A 21,796-nucleotide genomic window follows, 5' to 3' on the forward strand; every position below is an offset into this window, starting at 1 on the left:
TAACAATCATAAACTTTAGCACTTCTGCTCCCATCTCCTCATCATCTGGAATCAGATCAATTTTTTCTAGACTAGACAGACAAGTTCCTATATGTGTTTTCTCCAATCCCTATGATTTAGAAATCTTTATTCAAGTTTTGACAGAATCCAGCCACCATGATTCTCGTGGCTCTACGGTGACCGAGACAACCCTGATTACCTTTCCTTCTTCAACTCAATGTCAAAGAACCTTTTCAAACATTTTAATTGTCTTGACTCAGACCAACAGATGCCTTCCGCCTACTAGTCTACAGTATCGGCACTTTACAGCCTGGTTCTTGGCTCCCTATGCATAATAACTTCAATTTCTCTGTTCCAGTGTCAACCACCATAACGTCCTATGCACAACTCTCAACACTGATAGTTCTGCTTCATGTGAACACATTTTATCTTCTGGTGTCACCTACAGAACTTGGCACCAAACATATGTCCTATATCATCAGTGCTTGATTATCTTTTACGTTTCTCATATTAGTAAAAAAAAAAAAGGGCAATGAACAAAATCTCTTCAGTATATTATGTCAGTGCCTCTAATCCAACTTCCTCCAGTTGCTTGGATCCTACATGTTATCCTTTCCACTTGATGAAGCCTCCATTTGGAACACTTACGACTTTATCTCTCAAGCACCTCACTTAGACAGTAGTCTTCTCACTTTGTATCACTTCTGCACACAGTCAGTAAATTCCAATCTCTAATACCTGATCCACCTTACACAACATTTTCTCATGATAAAGAGTTCTCACATCTCAATTTCCTACCAGAAGTAGTCTCGAATTTTCATCCCTACCAGTCTATAGAATTGCTTGCCTTCTTCCCCAGACCACATTCTTATCCTGGGAGAGCTGTATTCCACTCATTGGACTGGTAACCTGCATTAACTTACTGTCTAAGACTTTCAAATCTACTACAACTTGTCTATTCCCATCCTTCAATGCCAACACACTAGGAGCTCCTGTAATCAAGATGACAATCTCTCCATAGTTAGCGGACTGCATGTCATTCTGCCATGCTTGGGCTAGGCTACCACTGCAAAGTCGTGTTACAGCACACAAAGTAACAATGGCAGTCTCACTAGTTCACTCTGTTCCTCTCCCATTGAGGACATTTATGAAGCAGACTCTAGGTCCCTAATCCATATTTTTCACATTCCATTTTTGTTTGGAAACTAATTCCAGACAGGATAGTAGGGTCGGCCAAGCAGTTCTACAAAATGTATTCTCTATTTAGTTACCAACTTCCTTCCATCCCATTCACCATAGATAAGGAGTCTCATCTGTGAGAATATGCTGTCTGCTTGTCCTGGGATAAAGCACAGATACTTACTGTAACAGGTGTTATCCAGGGACAACAGGCAGATGTTCTCACAACCCTCCTACCTCCCCTACTTGCTTCTTAGCTTGTTTACTGAACTGAAGGTCCCACGAACCGATGGGCAGAAAGGCACTCGCGTATGTGCAGTATGGGCAGTCTCGAGACTTCTGAAGAAGTTAGTGATGATATACTGTCCATACCGGGGCTCCGTGGATGACATCACCCATCTGTGAGAATATCTGCCTGCTGTCCCTGGATAATACCTGTTTACAGGTAAGTAATTATGCTATACATCTTTCTCTATATATTGTAATTGATGATATAATAAGAAATCCAGGGCTTCTTTTGTATTGGCACTTCCTTTTTTTTCCCCAGACCTGTTCCACTAAGCCGCAGATGGCTGCTGCTGCTTCTCCTAAGAAGTATCAAGTGTGGGGTCAGAATGATTGGGCAAGCACTATTGACTCTGCTAGTCCTCTGCCCCGGAACAGGAAGCTGACATCAAAAGAGCAGGGAATTGGGAGAGTTGACAGTGCGTGACTGAGCACTACAGCCCTAGCTTGCTTCTCCTTGTTTTGCCCCCATTGCTACTCATTGAGAGAAGAAGCAAAGGCCATAGGAGAGAGGAGATGCTCAATGGAAGAGTAGGATAAATAATGGGCAGAAGAGAGTATATGCTGTATGGAAAAAAGAGTAGAGGGAAAAGGAAAGGGGAAAGAGAACGGAACTTGAATACCACTCTTTTGTGGTTACACATTCAAAGTGGTTTAGATATATACAGGTACTTATTTTGTACCTGTGGCAATGGAGGATTAAGAGACTTGAACAGGGTCACAAGGAGCAGTGCTGGAATTAATCAAGTGGCTGAAGTAGCAGCTCTATGACTAAGCCTCACTCCTCACCTCCTATTCTGGGTAGAAAGGTTGAAAGAGAGGGGAGATATTGGATGAAAGGGGGAGAGAAATGAGGGGCGATGCTGATTGGAAGAAGGGAGAGAGAAAGGGGGAGATGCTGGTTGGAAGTTTTGGAAGAGAGAGGGGGCAAATGCTGGGAGGAATTGGGGAGGAGAGAGGGGCAAACTAGGTAGACCGTCAAAAGAGAGAAAGTGAAGATTGAGTAGTAAGAAATAATTAAATCTGAACAGACACAGAAATAAAATGAAGACAGCTGAAAGGAAAAGGAGGAAAGAAAAATGACACGGGAAATTCTTACAACAGAGTAAAGAGAATATGAGGAAAATTGAAATCGGAGACTGGGACCAACACAATTGTGGAAAAAAGTACATGGCCAGACAAAAAAGACATTTACACTGATGGTATTTGGGGAAGGGGGGTACATCTTCGAGGAATAACTCCACATCGACACTGATGTTCTTCTGTGCAGGTTGTGTCTCCTACTGGGCATGCATCCTCTTTGAGGTCTCCAACCCCTCAACACCTTGCGGCACTATTAATATTCGCTCACTCTTGGATATCGGTGCAAGATATTTGTTCCAGGGTCGATGACTTTATGCATACTGATTCGCATAGTTTATGTCGACTATGACCTACTTATTATCCCAGGACAAGCAGGTGGGTGACATCACCGAAGGAGCCCCGGTACGGACACTTTAAAAAAAAAAGTGCATTGCCAATTTAAGACTTCAGAAAGTTTGCGATAGCCCGCACTGCGCATGCTCGAGTGTCTTCCCGCCTGACACAAGTGTGGGGTCCCTCAGTTCTTAGTTTTCTGCGGAGCTAAGAAGTCGCGTTTCAACAGTCATTGAATTTTTTCTTGCCTTCCCGCTCTTGCGTTTATTTCTTTTATTATTTTTTTCTTTATTTTCTTCGTTATATAGAAAATAATAAAAAAGAAGACATCTTTTTTTCTTTTCTGCCATCTGCGGATTTTGGTCCGGCGGGGCCTTCGGTACAGTCTCAGCCATTTAGTTTACTTTGGCTGAGGCGGTCTTCCCGTCCATGTCACGCCTGCTGATGGGTTTAAAAAGTGCAGTCGGTTTCTCGCACCATTTCCTTAACGGACTCTCATAGCTGGTGCCTGGAGTGTTTGGGTCCTGAACACCATGTTCAAACTTGTAAGTGCTGCTCTTCCTTACAAAAAGTACCATCAAGAGTCGTATTCTTCAACAAGAAAAACTCTTTGTTGTCACCATGTAAGGAGATGCATCGAAGTCACCGGCATTGAAGGCTTCGGCACCACTAGAGGCACCAGCATCGACACCAGCATCGCAACACATCGTGCCCTTGGGTAAGCCAACTAAGAAGCCAACCCCTTCACTATCAGGGATGCTGGTCACAAAGGCATTGAGCCAATTCATGCTGACCAATTCCATTATTGAGGGGTGCTTCGTCATCAGAGTCATCCTCTCCGGAACGTGTCGCAGCACCTGTGGTACCGGCGACAAAGCCTCAAGTACTGGTGCTTACTTTGAAGCAGAAGCTCGATGCTTTGCTTCGAGAGGAGCTCGGGGACCAATTTCAGTTGCTACTCCTGACACTGACTCCTTTGATACTGGTCCATCCTGAACCTAACATTGCCAGGATCCCCAGCACCATCGATGTTCCATCGGTGCATCCCAGGGACTCGACACGTCGATCCAGTCCTGCCAATATGGCACCGAAGCATCGGTCCCCATCTGCTCATCATCATCATCCTCTTCCAGGCACTCTGACTGGAACTCCATCAAGTCAGGGAAGATGTCTCCAAAAAGAAAACATTCTGAGACCCTGACACCGGACCGACACCGGTCGAAGCACCGTTCTCCTTTCCTGCTGCAGGACTCTGACTTACAGGAAGACTCCGACCCTGATCTGTCTCCCTCTACTACCAATGCTGATGATTCTCCTGCATCGAACTCTCCTAGATGTTCTCCAGCTAGAGCTGCTTCTCCCACCGAAAAGCTCTCACTAGATTTATACGACAAATGGGAAAGGATCTTTCAGTACAATTGAAGGCTGATTCGAAGTATAGTAAGGAGTATCTTGAAACTTTAAATTATTCCAGGACAAGCAGGCAGCCTATTCTCACATATGGGTGGTGTCATCGATGGAGCCCAGATGCGGAAGCCTCGCAAGCAGACTTGCTTGTAGAAACTAGAAGTTTCGAGTCGACCGCACCGCGCATGCGCAAGTGTATAAAACTGTGCATCACAAAGGGTTTGACAACTCACAGTTATCTCATCAATCCCTGCTTGTGGAGTCATCCTTAAAGAGGTCTCATCCTTCCAAGGTTTATGCCACTGTCCCTCCTGGAAGGGAAGGGAAAACTATGGACAAATTCGGACGTCGCATCTATCAAAATTCTATGATGTCCTCTAGAGTCCTCAATTATAACTTTCATTTTATTACTTATTTTGAATTCCTCATAACTCTTTTACCTAAATTTCTGAGTTATTTGGATACTCAAAAACACTTTGAATTTCAAGAAGTTTTTGCTTCCTTATCACAGGAGCCCCTTCTGATGATTCTGACAGGTCGTGACCTGTTTGGGCCGCCGCGGGAGCGGACTGCTGGGCAGGATGGACCTGTGGTCTGACCCGGCGGAGGCACTGCTTATGTTCTTATGTTCTTATCTACTTCAGTTGTCTTATGATGCCTTTGAGTTGTCTGCCCGGGCGGCTGCTTGCTCTGTAGCCATGCGTCGCCTTGCCTGGCTTTTCACCATTGACATGGACCCTAATCTTCAGGACCGCTTGGACAATATTCCTTGTGCAGGCAATGACCTCTTCGATGAATCTATCGAGGCAGCCACCAAGAAATTGTCTGACCATGAAAAATCCTTTGCTTCTATTGTCAGACCTAAGCCAAAGCCAGCTCCTGCCAAAACTACACATCCTCCTCCTTCTATCAGAGGCGTTTTGCTCCAAGGGCGGCTCCTTACAATCGCTCTCCTCCTAAGAAACAGCAGCCTCGGAAGCAACAAAAATCTCAACCTTCTGCTGCACCTAAGGCTTCACAGCCTTTTTGACTGTCTCAAACAGAGCATAACCTCCATCGTTCTGTCTCTGACTTCTCTTCCCCCTATAGGAGGTCGTCTCCATCATTTTTACCATCGATGGATGACAATTACATCCGACCTCTGGGTACTAACCATCATCAGAGAAGGATACTCCCTTCATTTCACATAGGTTCCTCCAGAGCTTCCTCCAAGAGAGTATCCTTCCAATCCTTCCCAGAGCGCCCTTCTTCTTCAGGAAGCTCAAGCTCTGCTTCGTCTCCATGCCATCGAACCAGTTACTCTGGAACAGCAGAACAGGGGTTTTTACTCCCGTTACTTCCTTGTTCCAAAGAAGACGGGCGATCTGCGGCCCATTCTGGATCTCAGGGCTCCCAACAAATTTTTGGTCAAAGAAAAATTTTGAATGTTGTCCCTGGCATCCCTTTATCCCCTTCTCAAGCAGAACGACTGGTTATGCTCTCTGGATCTCAAAGAGGCCTACACTCATATTCCCATTCATCCGGCCGCCCGTCAATATCTCAGATTTTGGGTAGGGAATCTGCATTATCAATACAGAGTGCTGCCCTTCGGCCTGGATTCATCTCCCAGAGTGTTCACCAAGTGTCTCGTAGTGGTAGCAGCAACTCTGAGGAACCATGGTCTTCAGGTATTTCCTTACCTCAATGACTGGCTCATCAAAGATTCCACATCTCAAGGGGTTATTGTAGCGACCCAACGGACTACCTGGTTCCTCCAAAGTTTGGGATTCGAAATCAACTTTCCCAAATCCCAACTTCAGCCCTCACAGAATCTACAATTCATCAGAGCTGTTCTGGATACTATCCAACTCAGAGCATTCCTTCCACAACAACGTCTGGAAGCTCTTCTTCAACTCTGTCATACAGTGTCTTCCTGCTCTTCCATCTCAGCGAGACACATGATTGTACTTCTGGATCACATGGCCTCCACAGTACACGTGACTCCTTTTGCCAGACTTCACCTCAGAAATCCTCAGTGGACCCTGGCATCTCAATGGACGCAGGTTTGCAACCCACTTTCTCGACACATAACAGTCACTCCTTCATTGAAGCAGTCTCTCCGTTGGTGGATGCTCTTTTCCAATCTCTCCAGAGGCTTGCTTTTTCAAATGCCCCTCCATCAAAGGTTCTCACAATAGATTCTTCAACCTACGCTTGGGGCGCTCATCTCGATGGTGTCCGTACACAAGGCCACTGGACCAGTACAGATCGTCAGTGTCATATCAATCTGTTGGAACTCAGAGTGATCCTCAAAGCTCTCAACGCTTTTCAACATCTTCTTCACGACCAGGTAGTCCTCATTCAAACGGGCAACCAAGTCGCCATGTATTATGTCAACAAACAGGGAGGGACGGGATCTGCTTCCCTTTGTCAAGAAGCTCTGAAGGTTTGGGACTGGGCAATCCGCCACAACACCTTCCTCAAAGCTGTCTACATCCAAGGGGCGAAGAATTGCTTGGCAGACAACTTGAGTCGTCTTCTACAACCTCACGAATGGACACTCCATTCCTCGCCTCTTCATCACATTTTTTCACTGTGGGGAACGCCTCAGATAGACCTCTTTGCAGCTCCCCACAACTACAAACTGCCTCAGTTCTGCTCCAGGATATACTCTCCTCATTGCCTCAAGGCAGATGCTTTTCTTCTGGAATGGACGAATCTCTTCCTCTATGCATTCCATCTCATTCTCAAGACTCTGGTCAAGTTAAAGAACGATCATGCCACCATGATTCTGATTGCTCCTCGGTGGCTGAGACAACCTTGGTACTCCCTTCTACTTCAACTCAGCAGCAGGGAGCCATACCTTCTACCAGTTTTTCTATCTCTGCTTACACAGAGTCAAGGATCTCTGCTTCATCCCAACCTGCAGTCTCTACACCTGACTGCTTGGTACCGTTCAACATGACTTCTCTGCAGTTTTCTCAACCTGTCAGAAACATTTTAGAGGCTTCTAGGAAACCTGCCACTAGACAATGCTATCACCAAAAATGGACTAGATTTTCTACGTGGTGTTTTTCTCATGATAAGGAGCCTCAACATTCCTCCTTATCCTCCGTTTTGGATTATCTTTTGCACTTATCGACTTCTGGCCTCAAGTCTACATTGATCCGAGTCCATCTCAGAACAATTGCAGCTTTCCATCAGCCTATCGAAGGGAAACCCCTCTCTGCTCCTCTGGTGGTTTCCAGATTCATGAAAGGACTTTTCAACGTCAAACCTCCTCTCAAACCTCCTCCTGTGGTTTGGGACCTCAGTGTTGTTCTTGCTCAACTGATGAAGCCTCCATTTGAACCAATTGACAAGGCTTATCTGAAGTATCTTACTTGGAAAGTGCTGTTTTTCATTGCCCTCACTTCTGCTCGATGAGTCAGTGAGCTGCAAGCTTTAGTTGCTGATCCACCTTTCACGGTGTTTCATCATGACAAGGTGGTCCTCTGTACTCATCCAAAATTCCATCCTTAAGAGGTATCGGAATTTCATCTCAATCAATCTATTGTTCTTCCAGTTTTCTTTCCGAAGCCTCATTCTCATCCTGGAGAAGTAGCTCTTCATACTCTGGACTGTAAACGTGCTTTGGCCTTCTATTTGGACCACACCAAACCACACAGAACTGCTCCTCAACTTTTTGTTTCCTTTGATCCAAACAAGTTGGGACATCCTATCTCTAAGTGTACCATCTCCAACTGGATAGCTGCTTGTATCTCATTTTGCTATGCCCAGGCTGGATTACTCCTTCACAGCAGAGTCACAGCCCATAAAGTCAGAGCAGTGGCAGCTTCAGTAGCTTTTCTCAGATCTACTCCCATTGAGGAAATTTGCAAAGCTGCTACTTGGTCCTCGGTTCATACTTTCACGTCTCACTATTGTCTGGATACTTTCTACAGACGGGATGGACAGTTTGGCCAAACAATATTACAAAATTTATTCTCCTAAATTGCCAACTCTCCCACCATCCCATTCTGGTTAGCTTGGAGGTCACCCATATGTGAGAATAGGCTGCCTGCTTGTCCTTGGATAAAGCAGTTACTTACCGTAACAGGTGTCATCCAGGGACAGCAGGCAGCTAGTCTCACAACCCACCCACCTCCCCTGGTTGGCTTCTCTGCTAGCTATCTGAACTGAGGAGATGCGCCCTATGCTGGACGGGAAGGCACTTGCGCATGCGCGTTGCGATCGACTCGAAACTTCTAGTTTCTACAAGCAAGTCTGCTTGCGAGGCTTCCACATCCGGGCTCCATCGGTGACATCACCCATATGTGAGAATAGCTGCCTGCTGTCCCTGGATAACACCTATTACGGTAAGTAACTGCTTTATGATCATCCTCCAAAGGAAATGCTAAAGCTCCCTTTGCATGGAATCTTAAGAGAGACTTTTTACAAGAATCTGGAATCACCACTCTCAGCTCCGGTGGCTCCTAGAAAACCGGAGTCTCCCTACAAGATAATTTCTCTCCCAGAATTTGATAAACCTCAATTCCCTCATCAATCCCTTGTGGTAGAGTCTACTTTGAAAAAGTCTGCTTCCTCAAATGTTTATGCATCGGTTCCTCCTGGTAGGAAGGGCTGCGTTATGGACAAATTTGGTCGAAGGCTCTATCAGTATTCCATGTTGGCTAATAAAGCTGTCAACTACAATTTTTACTTCTCATGCTACTTGAAACACCTTATGAAACAGTGTCCTACATATAACAAATACATTCCTGCCCGTAAGTTGAAAGGTTTTCAACACCTAATCAGCACTGTTCTGCAATTGAGGAAGTATATGGTACGTTCAGCCTATGACACCTTTGAACTCACGTCCAGAGCCTCTTTCATGTCTGTAGCCATGAGGAGACTAGTCTTTGACATGGATGTAAACCATCAAGACAGACTAGCTAACGTGCCTTGCTTGGGAGACAAGCTTTTTGGGGGATTCGGCGGATACTGCAACTCAAAAACTCTCAGCTCATGAAACTCGATGGGACACCTTGGTTAAACCCAAGAAAACCCCCTCATCGAGACCTTTCAAGCCTGCTTCGTCTTATCGGAGGTGTTTTTCACCCAAAGCCTCTGCTCCAGTACGGCCTCAGCAGAAGAAGCAAAAGCAGCAACATCCTGCCAAGACCCAGCACTATGGAGGGTTCTTACCTTTTTCTCTCCCTCCATAGTACACCAATAAAACTCTCTTCTGGCAATGGCCCTGATATGATTGGATTGGTATCTAATATGGGCAGACTGGATGGACCATTCAGGTTTTTATCTGCTGTCATTTACTATGTTATGTTACTATGTATTGTTGAATGGATGATCTTGCATGGATTACTGTTGAATATTCAAAAAACTGAAATCATTCTAGTAGGGAGAGACAATGTCATATAGGAGTGCAGTGACAACTCAATACTTTGAATATGTTCTTACCTTTTTCTCTCCCTCCATAGTGCACCAATAAATTTATCTTCTGGAAATGGCCCTGATATGGTTGGATTGGTATCTAATATTCTAGAGGAACCAAAGAAGTTGGATCCTGTTACAGATTGGTAAATTTGCAAAGTGCTTTTGAAAAAATAATTTTATAGATTGTTAAACTTGTTTTTCTTCCAACTGTGAATATTCCTTCTCTCTCTGCAATGTTTTGCATATACAGTTGACGGAATTATATTAACCCTGCATTTATTTCCCAGATAATCTTAAATAATAAAATGCTAGCCCGCGCATGCGCACTAGCGACCCGTGTTCCCTGATCCCTTTTCTGTAGTGCTGTGGCCGCACGACTGCGCATGCGCGTTTAGTACGTCACTGGCAGAAGACGAACCGTCACAGAGGGAGTGAACGCCGAGTCCTGTGGCACATCCAGATTGTGAGCAGTCCTGCCTTCGGTCCTGTCCCTGTTAAACCGGCTGACAAATTGCTAAAGGCTCTGCCGATCTCGATCCTGCCCATCTCTGAAGTTACTTCCTGATTTTGAGGCGCGGGATCGAGACCGGCAGAGCCTATAGCGATTTAGCAAGAGGGAAAGCCCCCGTGATGTCTGGCTTCGTTATTGCCAACCGGTTTAGTGGGACCGAGACAGGACCGAAGGCAGGGCTGCTCACAATCCAGATGCACCGCTGCCTCATCACTCCCCCCTCCTTCCTGCGGCCGGCAAGCAATGCCTTCCTCCCTGCCATGATCCTCAAGGCCTGGACTGCAACACACTCAAAACGAGGCTCCTGCACTCCTGGACCGCAGAGTACACCCGATGCCGCTGTGAAATGGGGACATGGCAGCGGCTGACTCCTGCTTCCGACAGGGCAAAGTGACTGCTGACTCCTGTACGCAACTCCACGAAGGGCCGGCAGCTTGCAATTGGGCCCACAAGCCTTCCTCTGACGTCAATTCTGATGTCAGAGATAAGGTCTGGACCTGGACCTGGACCTTCTCTCCGATGGGAATTGACATCGGGGCAAGACTTGCAGACCGCTGGTCCTTCTCTTCCTTTCCTGCAATGGTGAACAAGTCAGAGGGCGGTGAGGGGATGGTAGGGTGGCAACGAGCAGCAACAGAACGCCAGGGGGCACAGAGGTATATTCGCTCTATAAGACACACACCCTTTTTGGGGGGTGGAAAAAGTGCATCTTATGGAGCAAAAAATACGGTAATTAAATCGGTTAAGTTTTAGTTGTTGAGGACAGGGCACTGCAGTTTAACCATGTGAGGAACATATGGTAGGTGACAAAAATAGCAGGCAAGGGGTGATGGTGGACAGCCAAGGAAAAAAAAGAAAGAAAGAAAGATACAAATACAGAAAGCGGCTAAGGAGAGAGAAAAATAAATAAAAACAGACACACACACATACATATATTCTAGCACCCGTTAATTTAACGGGCTATAAAACTAGTAGTAAATATTTTCTCTCTGTAAATCTAAAAAAAAGTTGAAAAATAATATTCCCATGGGCTGATAAAAAGTAGCATGTCAAGATTTCAGAAGAGCAAAATGATCAAAAGCATTTACCTTGAAACATATTTGTCAGGATAATGTACACTATACCCCTGTTGACGGTATAAATACTCTTTTCAGAATAAACATGCAAGACATCTTACCCCTGGCTAGTTAGATTTTAAAACTGTTGTTGTTTCCTGTGGGGAGAATTTTTGGTGTTAGAAGTGCTTGAGTAATGTCCAAAATACACTTTCACAAGAAAAAAATATATATAATGTCAAGTGGAACATGAACAGTACTGCTTAGGTTTAAATGTGATGTGCCATTAAAAAATGGAGGAAAAAGCCTCAGACTAAGATCCTCCCACCTCCACAAAGGTGGTTAACAGGTGGTTAGGTGATAACCTCACTGGCAAAAAACCTCCATTGCACTCCCAAATGTAAAAACCTTAAACAGGCTGTTAGTGCTGAACGATAGGAGAAATAACTTTCAACTTATCTTGTGTTGATTGGTACACCAACGGTGGCCAGCGTTTCACAAGTCTGCTGCCTCAGGGTGTAACGTATCCGATCAAACTTCAATCGGGACACCTAGACACATCTCCTACATCAAAAGGGAGGGAGTGCTTGGAGGGAGGGAGGGAGTGCTTGAGTATATATTTGCTGCTCTAAAAGCATGCAGCATATTGATTAGTTTGGGATTTCTCATGTAATACAGCTTCTAAAGCATAATGTTCTTTATTACAGTAAACAAATGATCCACTCACAAAAAATTATTGGACTTATTGTTCAAAGCAATTTCTAGTGCAGTGTTTTCTAGTGCAGTGTATCTAGTAGTCCTGAACGCAAAGGTTATGCATCTGAACCCCCAAGATGCTTGCAGAATGATATCGTTGAAATTTCAGTTACGCCTCCATCCCAGTAGGCTTGCTCCTGCCTCCTCAGTTTTTCTTCCGCAAGTAAGTTGCTCATATGCATTTCTGATCTGCTCTGCAGCTTTATTATTTTCAGTTTTATTCCTATCGATTTAAGCTTGGTGCTGAGAGGTTTCCTCTTGTTAGGACCTCTACCTGGGAGAAGATGCAGACTCACACAGCAGAAGTCTAAGGATCTGTCCTTTGGGACACCTGTCTAGCCAGCCTGATGTAATATTTTTGGAGCTTGGGGGCTGTCCCCTAAGTAGTTACTCACAGCCCTCATTTATCAGGAGTTTCAGCATAGGCTGTTTGGTTCCTTCCTGGCTTGGCTGGGATTAATAATGGGCTGGCTGCATGGTTCTCCCCTTGAAGAAGTGAGAGAGTTTCTGGGGGTTGAGGCTCAGTCCAACATCAGTCCGACTGGCAGCCCGAAGACCAAGTTCATAGAGCGAACCTGTGAGGCAGAATTCTTCTCCATTTCTTACAGCTGCACTTCAGAGCTGAGGCAGGCAGGCACCACATGAGTAAAGCTATTAGAGCCTATGAGGAAAAGTGAGATTTGAGGGTTCCTGAGGCCAGAACGAGGGTCCCCCTCCTCCAATATACCTTTCCTTGTAGTTTTCAAACTTCAGGAAAGCCCCCCGGGCCATTTTTGGCACAAATTTGTTGGTGATGGCCATCTTGGATTTTAAACAATCTTTTTTTTTCTAAAGCCTCTATCTACCTCAAAACCCCTCAATTTTGCTTAAAATTGAAAGGGATGGATACTCCTGTATCATGCCAAGTTTATGCTGGAAGGTCAGTTGTGTAGCACACTGGTTAAACCTACAACCTTCTACCCTAATGTTGCTGGTTCGAATCCCAGCCACTCTCTCTGATGGAAGAGAAATAAATTAAAGCATTGAACAGATCCAACTCCCAGTATCACAATTATAATGAAAAACACCATAAAAATGCCATTCTAATACCGTCATAATATTATAACATTAGCAACATTGTTTGGACATCTAATTGTCGTCTAAAACCTGATTTTCTAAAGGAAATCTCAAAAACTGGACGTCTAAACAGTGCTGAGCGTGATTCTACAAAGAATGCCCAAACTGCGCCTAACCGTAGCCGTGCTTTGCAGAATCAGGGCCTTAGAGCATAAGCAAAGAGAGAAAAGATCTACTCCCAAAGCAGATCACAGCAAACAAAAAGGACCCATCAACGTCCTAAATATTTTCATAAATATGAACTTTATGTTAGATATTAAAAAAAAAAGGGGGGGGGACATAGTTTATTGCCTTTACTAGAAATGTGCTTTTATTTGAACTTTAGAAATATGAAAGCATGATTAAACATTAGGAAAATTTTTCAAACTCCTTGCCTAGATGCAAAATGTAAGGGATGTGCCCAGGGCAAACATTTGGTTTGTTATCAGTTCATTTAGGCCCTCTTTTACTAAGCCATGGTAGAAGTTTCTACCACAGTCCAGAGCACTCCGATGCTGATAGGAATTCTTTGAGCATCAGAGCATTTAGCATTCTGGGCCGTGGTAGAAACCTCTACTGCGGCTTAGTAAAAGGGGTGGGGGTGAGGCTTGGGTTAGCATTTTATCTCAATTTTAAAAAATTCTCCCGCCCCTTTTTTTTACTAAGCCACGGTAGAGGTGTATACCATGGCCCAGAGCGCTAAATGCTCGGTGTCAGTGCAATTAGTGCCCCGGGCAGTGATAGAAACCTCTTCCACAGCTTAGTACCGTATTTTCACGTAGATAATGCGCACCCGTGTAAAACGCGCACACGGGTATACCGCGCGGAAAACACAAATTTATGTAAAGAAATTTTTATATACCGCACTCACGGGTATACCGCGCATGCCGCCCCGACTCTCCTCTGGCTGCCCCGACTCTCCTCTGGCTGCCCCGACTCTCCTCTGGCTGCCCCGACTCTCCGTTCGCTGCCCCGACTCTCCGTTCGCAGCCCCGACTCTCCGTTCACCTGCCCCGACTTTCCATTCGCTGCCCCGACTCTCCTCTGGCTGCCCCGACTCTCCTCTGGCTGCCCTGACTTTCCGTTCGCTGCCCCGACTCTCCGTTCGCTGCCCCGACTCTCCTCTGGTTGCCCCGACTCTCCGTTCACCCGCCCCGACTTTCCGTTCACTGCCCCGACTCTCCTCTGGCTGCCCCGACTCTCCTCTGGCTGCCCCGACTCTCCTCTGGCTGCCCTGACTTTCCGTTCGCTGCCCCGACTCTCCGTTCGCTGCCCTGACTCTCCTCTGGTTGCCCCGACTCTCCGTTCACCCGCCCCGACTTTCCGTTCACTGCCCCGACTCTCCTCTGGCTGCCCTGACTCTCCGTTCACCCGCCCCGACTTTCCGTTCACTGCCCCGACTCTCCTCTGGTTGCCCTGACTTTCCGTTCGCTGCCCCGACTCTCCTCTGGCTGCCCTGACTTTCCGTTCGCTGCCCCGACTCTCCTCTGGTTGCCCCGACTCTCCGTTCACCCGCCCCGACTCTCCTCTGGCTGCCCTGACTTTCCGTTCGCTGCCCCGACTCTCCTCTGGCTGCCCTGACTTTCCGTTCGCTGCCCCGACTCTCCTCTGGTTGCCCTGACTCTCCGTTCACCCGCCCTGACTTTCCGTTCACTGCCCCGACTCTCCTCTGGCTGCCCCGACTTTCCGTTCGCTGCCCAGACTCTCCGTGCGCTGCCCCGACTCTCCTTTCGCCCGCCCTGCCCTGCTCCCAGCTCTGTAAGCATGCGCAATGGTCTGAGCATGCTTGCCGCTTAGTTTTCTGCGCCGGGTTGTGGGGGCGCACTTTTGACCTGTCACCAAGGCGGTTTTTCTGGCGGTGTGCTTTTCACCACGTGGCTGTGGCCCCCCTCTATCTGGCCTTGTAATTTGCCCAGTGAATACTATTTTGACTATACAAAAGCATCTCAGCCTTTGGGTAAGCCTATAAAAGATTAATGCTGCATGTAGAGTCCACATTTTAATTTGATCTCTTCAGATTGGTATTCTGCATTTATCTACCCGGTAGTAGAGTTTATCAATTAAATTTAAATTTACCGCCATAATGGCAGGAATGAGACGAAAGTCATATACAGCTGACTTTAAGCTTCAAGTCGTTGCGAAAGCTGAGGAAATAGGCAACCGGGCCGCAGCGAGAGAGTTCGATGTTGGAGAAACATCGGTGCGTGAATGGAGAAAAGATAAGAAGGAACTGGAGAAATGCAATCCGCGAAAACGGGCACATCGTGGGGCCAAACCAAAATGGCCTCAGCTGGAGGATGACTTGAAGCAGTGGATTCTGGCGAGAAGGGAGCAAAATCAATCAGTCTCTACTGTTGCGATTCAGATGAAGGCAAAACTACTTGCCAATGGAAGAGGAATACCCGACTTCAAAGCTGGCTTCACATGGATCTCAAAATTTATGAAAAGGAACGGACTATCAGTTAGAATGAGAACAACTGTTGGCCAGCAACTTCCAGATGACTGGCAGCAAAAATTGATTGATTTCCGTGACTTTGTCGCCAAAGAAATATCTGAACTTGGCATCACTGCAAAGGACGTCATCAACATGGATGAAATTCCAATGGCATTCGACATTCCAGCGACAAGAACCATAGCCCCCACAGGTACTAAATCTGTTGCCATCACCACAACTGGGCATGAAAGAACGTGTTTTACAGTCGTTCTTGGTTGCTCAGCCAGCGGGGTTAAGTTAAAGCCCATGCTCATTTTCAAAAGGGTCACTATGCCCCGTGAAAAGCTGCCCACCAGTGTGGTTGTGCACTGCAACAAGAAGGGATGGATGGACTGCGACGTAATGAGATTGTGGGTAGATAAATGCTTTAGGGCAAGACAGGGTGGATTCTTTGCAAAAAAATCCTTGTTAATTTTTGATGCCATGGCTGCCCACAAAGAAAAAAATGTTCAGGCCTACATTAATTCTACTCGTGCCCACATCGCTGTGATACCTGGAGGCCTGACGTGTAAGCTGCAACCACTTGACATCGCAGTGAATCATCCATTCAAGACTTTTATTAGAAAGGAGTGGGAGGAGTGGATGCAGAGCGGCATGCACGAGTACACACCCGCGGGGCGGCTGAAGCGGGCAACTTTCACAGAAGTCTGCAAGTGGGTGGCTTCAGCATGGGACAAAATAACACCAGATACCATTCGAAACGGATTTAGAAAAGCGGGCATTGTTTATGAAACCAATGACACTACGGGTACTACCAGTGCAGCGGAAGGAGGCAACAACATGGATATCAGCGATGATGATGACGATGATGACGATATTACTTCGGAAATAAACGAGGATCGTCTGCAGGCCGTGCTCACTTTATTTAATGATGATGATGACAATTCGGATTTTGATGGATTCAAGGATTCAGATGACTGTGATGATGACTGAATAAACCTGTAAACTTTGTTTATTTACAACTTTACCGTAATTACGGTAACTGTATTTAGATTATTTTGTCCTCGATACTTCGTTTGATCTACCGATTAATGTTATAGTTTATAAGAATGAACATGTAATTTCTGTTCTTGTTGCTGAATTCATACTCACTAACTCTAGATTAAAAGTTATACGGTTGTTTATAAGAATGAACAGTTTTTTTCTTTTCACGTGTTTGGTTGGAGGGTGTGTGAATGGTGCGTGAGTTCTCCTATGTCTGGTTGAGGTGGATTGAATTACCGGTATTTAGCTGAAGAAATTATGGTAGTTAAACACCCCCCCCCCCCATTCCACACACATTACGGTAATTCTCTTCCATTAACACTGATAAGTTTCCAGAAAAAAATACATTAAAATAAGAAGTGAAAACAAAGGCCCCTACAGATGAGAACATAACATAAGAATAGCCTAACTGGGTCAGTCCAATGGTCCATCATGCCCAGTAGCCCATTCTCATGGTAGCCAATCCAGGTCACTAATACCTGGTCAAAACCCAAAGAATAGCAAACATTCCATGCTACGGATCCAGGGCAAGCAGACGCTTCCCCCATGTCTTAATAACAGACTATGGACTTTTCCTCCAGGAATTTGTCCAAACCTTTTTAAAACCAGCAACGCTATCTGCTTTTACCATAACTTAAATTTTTCCTTCCAAACAGAGACCTTGCTAGATGTCAAATACAGAAAGAACAAGGTAACTTCACAAGGACTTAGCTGTGCAGGAAATGTGAATCTCCTCATACACCCACCATATAGTGCAAAAATGAGCAAAGGTCTGTTTTTTTCTTTCGATCACTACATAGCCTAATGCCACACAAATATATTCTGAAGGTCAATGCTAAGGTTAACAAAGTTTCCTTCCTTGGACCACAAGGAGATACTGACAAACCACTAGAAGAGATCCCAAAACAACTACGCAGGCACAACACCACTCAGTGTGTGAACCAGTTCAGTGGAGTGGACTACGGTAACTGGGGGGTGGAAATGGACCCGGAGTTTTCTCAGCAGAATTTCCCAGAACATCTCTTCCTCTCAACACATTGACACGCTGGTGGGTTTATTTTATAGCTTTTTCACTCCCTTCGGTCTGCCTGTCCCCCCTTGAAGTCCTGCCTGTCCCCCCTTGAAGTCCTGCCTGTCCCCCCTTGAAGTCCTGTCCCCCCTTGAAGGTCTGCCTGTCCCCCCTTGAAGTCCTGTCCCCCCTTGAAGTCCTGCCTGTCCCCCCTTGAAGTCCTGTCCCCCTTGAAGTCCTGCCTGTCCCCCCTTGAAGTCCTGTCCCCCCTTGAAGTCCTGCCTGTCCCCCCTTGAAGTCCTGCCTGTCCCCCCTTGAAGTCCTGTCCCCCCTTGAAGTCCTGTCCCCCCTTGAAGGTCTGCCTGTCCCACTTGAAGTCCTGTCCCCCCTTGAAGTCCTGTCCCCCCTTGAAGTCCTGCCTGTTCCCCCTTGAAGTCCTGCCTGTCCTCCCTTGAAGTCCTGTCCCCCCTTGAAGTCCTGCCTGTCCCCCCTTGAAGTCCTGTCCCCCCTTGAAGTCCTGTCCCCCCTTGATGTCCTGTCCCCCCTTGAAGTCCTGTCCCCCCTTGAAGGTCTGCCTGTCCCCCCTTGAAGTCCTGTCCCCCCTTGAAGTCCTGCCTGTCCCCCCTTGAAGTCCTGCCTGTCCCCCCTTGAAGTCCTGTCCCCCCTTGAGGTCCTGTCCCCCCTTGAAGTCCTGTCCCCCCCTTGAAGTCCTGCCTGTCCCCCCTTGAAGTCCTGCCTGTCCCCCCTTGAAGTCCTGCCTGTCCCCCCTTGAAGTCCTGTCTGTCCCCCCTTGAAGTCCTGTCCCCCCTTGAAGTCCTGTCCCCCCTTGATGTCCTGTCCCCCCTTGAAGTCCTGTCCCCCCTTGAAGGTCTGCCTGTCCCCCCTTGAAGTCCTGCCTGTCCCCCCTTGAAGTCCTGTCCCCATCCTGAAAGCCTGATGCCCCCCCCCCGACGCCCGATTCATCATCCGGAAGGACCGCTCGCACCCCCACCGCTCGCACTCCCACCCCGATGGACCGCTCGCACCCCCACAGCCTCCCCCCCTCCCCCATGGAGAAGCTGTCTACCTTGTTTCTGGATGCCAGTGAGCCCAGCTGTTTCCTCTGCTGGCGGTCCTGCCCCTTCTCTGAGCCCTGCGCTACGCTGCTTCCTCTTCCGGCAGTCCCACCCTTTCTCTGACGTCAGAGAAAGGGCGGGACCGCCGGAAGAGGAAGCAGCGCAGCAGGGCTCAGAGAAGGGGCAGGACCGCCGGCAGAGGAAACAGCTGGGCTCACTGGCATCCGGAAACAAGGTAGACAGCTTCTCCATGGGGGAGGGGGGGAGACTGTGGGGGTGCGAGCGGTTCTTCGGGTGGGAGTGCGAGCGGTCCATTGGGGTGGGAGTGTGAGCGGTGGGGGTGCGAGCGGTCCTTCCGGATGATGAATCGGGCGTCGGGCGGGGTGGGAACTATGTAAAAAAACTTTTATATACCGCGCAAGGTTATGCACGGTTTGTAAAAACACGTATAACGCGCGCGTTATATGCGTGAAAATATGGTAATAGAGGGCCTTTGTGTTTCACATATTTATTTTAATGATAAAATATTAAAAACTTTTTATGCATGGTAATTGAATTAACATGCTTTAATTCATAGGTTAAAATGCATAAAAATTAATTCAGTGTGCACTAAATTTTTTTAAGCTACATTCATGAACTGATTTGCTCATGGATCTTATACCTAATTTTCAAAGGCAAGGGAAGTGGCTTACCTGCTGGCCTCCTGCTGCTGTGCTGTCCGTCTTCCCCCCTGGCTTCCCGGATCAATTTTCCTAATTTCAGCAGCCTGCAATAAGATCACTGGCGCTAGCGATCTTTGCAAGCTGCTATACGGCTTCAGAGCTCTCTTCTCTCTGCCGTGGTCCAGCCCCTTCTCTGACATCAGCAGAGCAGAGAGAAGACACTCCGAAGCCGTATAGCAGCTTGCAAAGATCGCTAGCGCCAGTGATCTTATTGCAGGCTGCTGAAATTAGGAAAATTGATTCTGGGAGGCCAGGGGGAACACGCAGGTCTTCTGGGGGGAGGAGGGTGCAGGCCTTCAGGGGTGGAGTGTAGACCTTCAAGGGGGGGAACAGGCAAGCAGGCCTTCAGGGTGGGGGGTGGAACAGGCCTTCAGGAATGACAGGCAGGCAGGCCTTCGGGGGGGGATAGGCCTTCAAGGAGGAAACAGGCCTTTAGGGATGGTGGCACAGGCCTTCAGGGGGGACAGGCAGGCCTTTAGGGGTGGGGTGCAGGCCTTTAGGGGTGGGGTGCAGGCCTTCAGGTGGAGGTGCAGGCCTTCAGGGGGGGCAGATCAGGGGAGGGGGGGCCTTGGTGAAGAAGTACACGGAGGGAGTGAGGGAAGGGGGGGTTCAAAGATACGTGCATATGCCGGACTTTGGGGGAAAGAAATAATGGCTCTGAAAATAGAGGAGAGGAAGAGGGATGATGGACAATGGGATTTAGGGAGGGAAGGAACAGAAAGGGAGAGAAGTTGGACACAAGGGATGGTGTGGAGGGAGGATAGAGATACTGGATAGGAGGGTAGTTGGGAAAAGAAAGGGAGAGATGGTGGACCCTGGGGTGGTGGGGAAGGAGGGAGAGATGCTGGATGAAAGGTTAGTTAAGAAAAGGTGGATCTGTGGAGAGAGACGAAAAAAAGGAAAGATGCCAGACTTCTTGGGGAGAGAAGGGAAACGGAAGGGGAGGACAGAGATGGCAGATGGATGGTTAGCATGGAGAAAGAAGAAAGAAGGAGACCCTGGCAAGCAAGTTATCAGAAGACAACCAGAGCCTGGGACCAACAAGATTTGAATAATGACCAGACAACAAAAGGTAGAAAAACTAATTTTATTTTCTGTTTTGTGATTACAATATGTCAGATTTGAAAAGTGTATCCTGCCAGAGCTGGTGTTAGACCGCAAACATGAGGTAGGATTTAACAGAGAGAGGAAAAGTCTTTTTTGTTTGTTTATTCTGTTTACACCACAGTGTGGTTAGGAGAAGGAAAAGGGGGTGAAGAGGCTATAAAATAAACCCACCAGGATGTTTTGAAAAAAAACAACAACAAAAAACCACCCAATTGAGCAGGAAAATCGAATCAAATCGAAAAACCAATTCAATAGGCTTAATCGAATCGAAATTTTTTTCCTGATTCGGGCAGCACTAGTGGTTACCATTATGTATTAATAAGGTTATATTGTGCGTGTATGAAAAACGAATGGAAGAAATTGCATTATAATTAGTACTATTATTATTGGGGGTGGGTCTGGGGTGGAGCTTGGACAGGGTACTTGGTTGATATTTGTTAATTTAAGGGCTGAAGAAGTTGAGAAACACTGGTATAGAAGATCGCGCATACTTTTAACCATATTCAGATACCATATACTGTATGCTCAAATATAAATAGAGATTTTGGGGCCCAAAAATGGGAGTCTCGGTTTATATTTGGATCCTCAGGTCTGCGCATTCTCTCCCCCCCCCCCCACCTGGACCCATTGCAGGCCTCCTGCAGGCCTGTCTTTAAACCCTGGTGGTCCAGTGGTGAGCCGGGACAGGAGCAATTCTTCCCGCTTTCTATCCCGGTTAACTGTTAACCACCCTATCTCCCTCCTGGGCACCTGTACAACATACCTTTAAACCCTGGTGGTCTAGCGGTGAAGCAGAGCAGGAGCTATCTTTGTTCGTTCCTGCTCATGCAGAGCTGCAATCAGAAATTGCTACTGTGAGTTCCTGCCCCGCTTCACCACTAGACTACCAGGGATCAAATGTATGTTGTAGAGGGGCCTAGGAGGCGGGATGGAGGTGGAGTGGTTAACAGTTGGCCGGGACAGGATGCAGGAAGGATTGCTCCTGTCCTGGCTCACCGCTGGACCACCAGCTTAAGGGAGGTTTGCAGTGTGTATAGAGGCTGGATGCAGAGCTGGGAGGGAAGGAGGGCTGGGTGCAAGGCAGGGCAATGAAATATAACCCCCCCCCCCCCCCCGGTTTATATTTGAGTGAACCTTTTTTCTCCTTTTTTGTGTAGGGGGAGGTTACCTCAGTTTAAAAATCGGATCGGTTTATATTCGAGTATATACAGTAAACAGTTTACTTGGATAATTGCTATTCATCTTGTAAATAGCTTTGAAAATTGTCCTCAATCTATTAATCTGAGATTAAGGCCTTTCACTTTGCCTC

General features: G+C 47.0%; 1 protein-coding gene across 3 annotated transcripts in view; it reads left to right on the plus strand.

Moving 5' to 3' along the window:
- LOC117354380 (meiosis-specific coiled-coil domain-containing protein MEIOC-like) overlaps window positions 1-21,796 on the plus strand; it is a 101,144-nt gene that overhangs the window by 43,301 nt on the left and 36,047 nt on the right. For all 3 annotated transcript variants that reach the window (XM_033931798.1, XM_033931799.1, XM_033931800.1), the window contains exon 3: window positions 9,744-9,842. In XM_033931798.1, the coding sequence (XP_033787689.1) occupies window positions 9,744-9,842 (99 nt within the window). The remainder of the gene's footprint in view (window positions 1-9,743; window positions 9,843-21,796) is intronic.

The sequence above is a fragment of the Geotrypetes seraphini genome, chromosome 2, assembly GCF_902459505.1.
Source record: "Geotrypetes seraphini chromosome 2, aGeoSer1.1, whole genome shotgun sequence".
Classification (NCBI taxonomy): domain Eukaryota; kingdom Metazoa; phylum Chordata; class Amphibia; order Gymnophiona; family Dermophiidae; genus Geotrypetes; species Geotrypetes seraphini.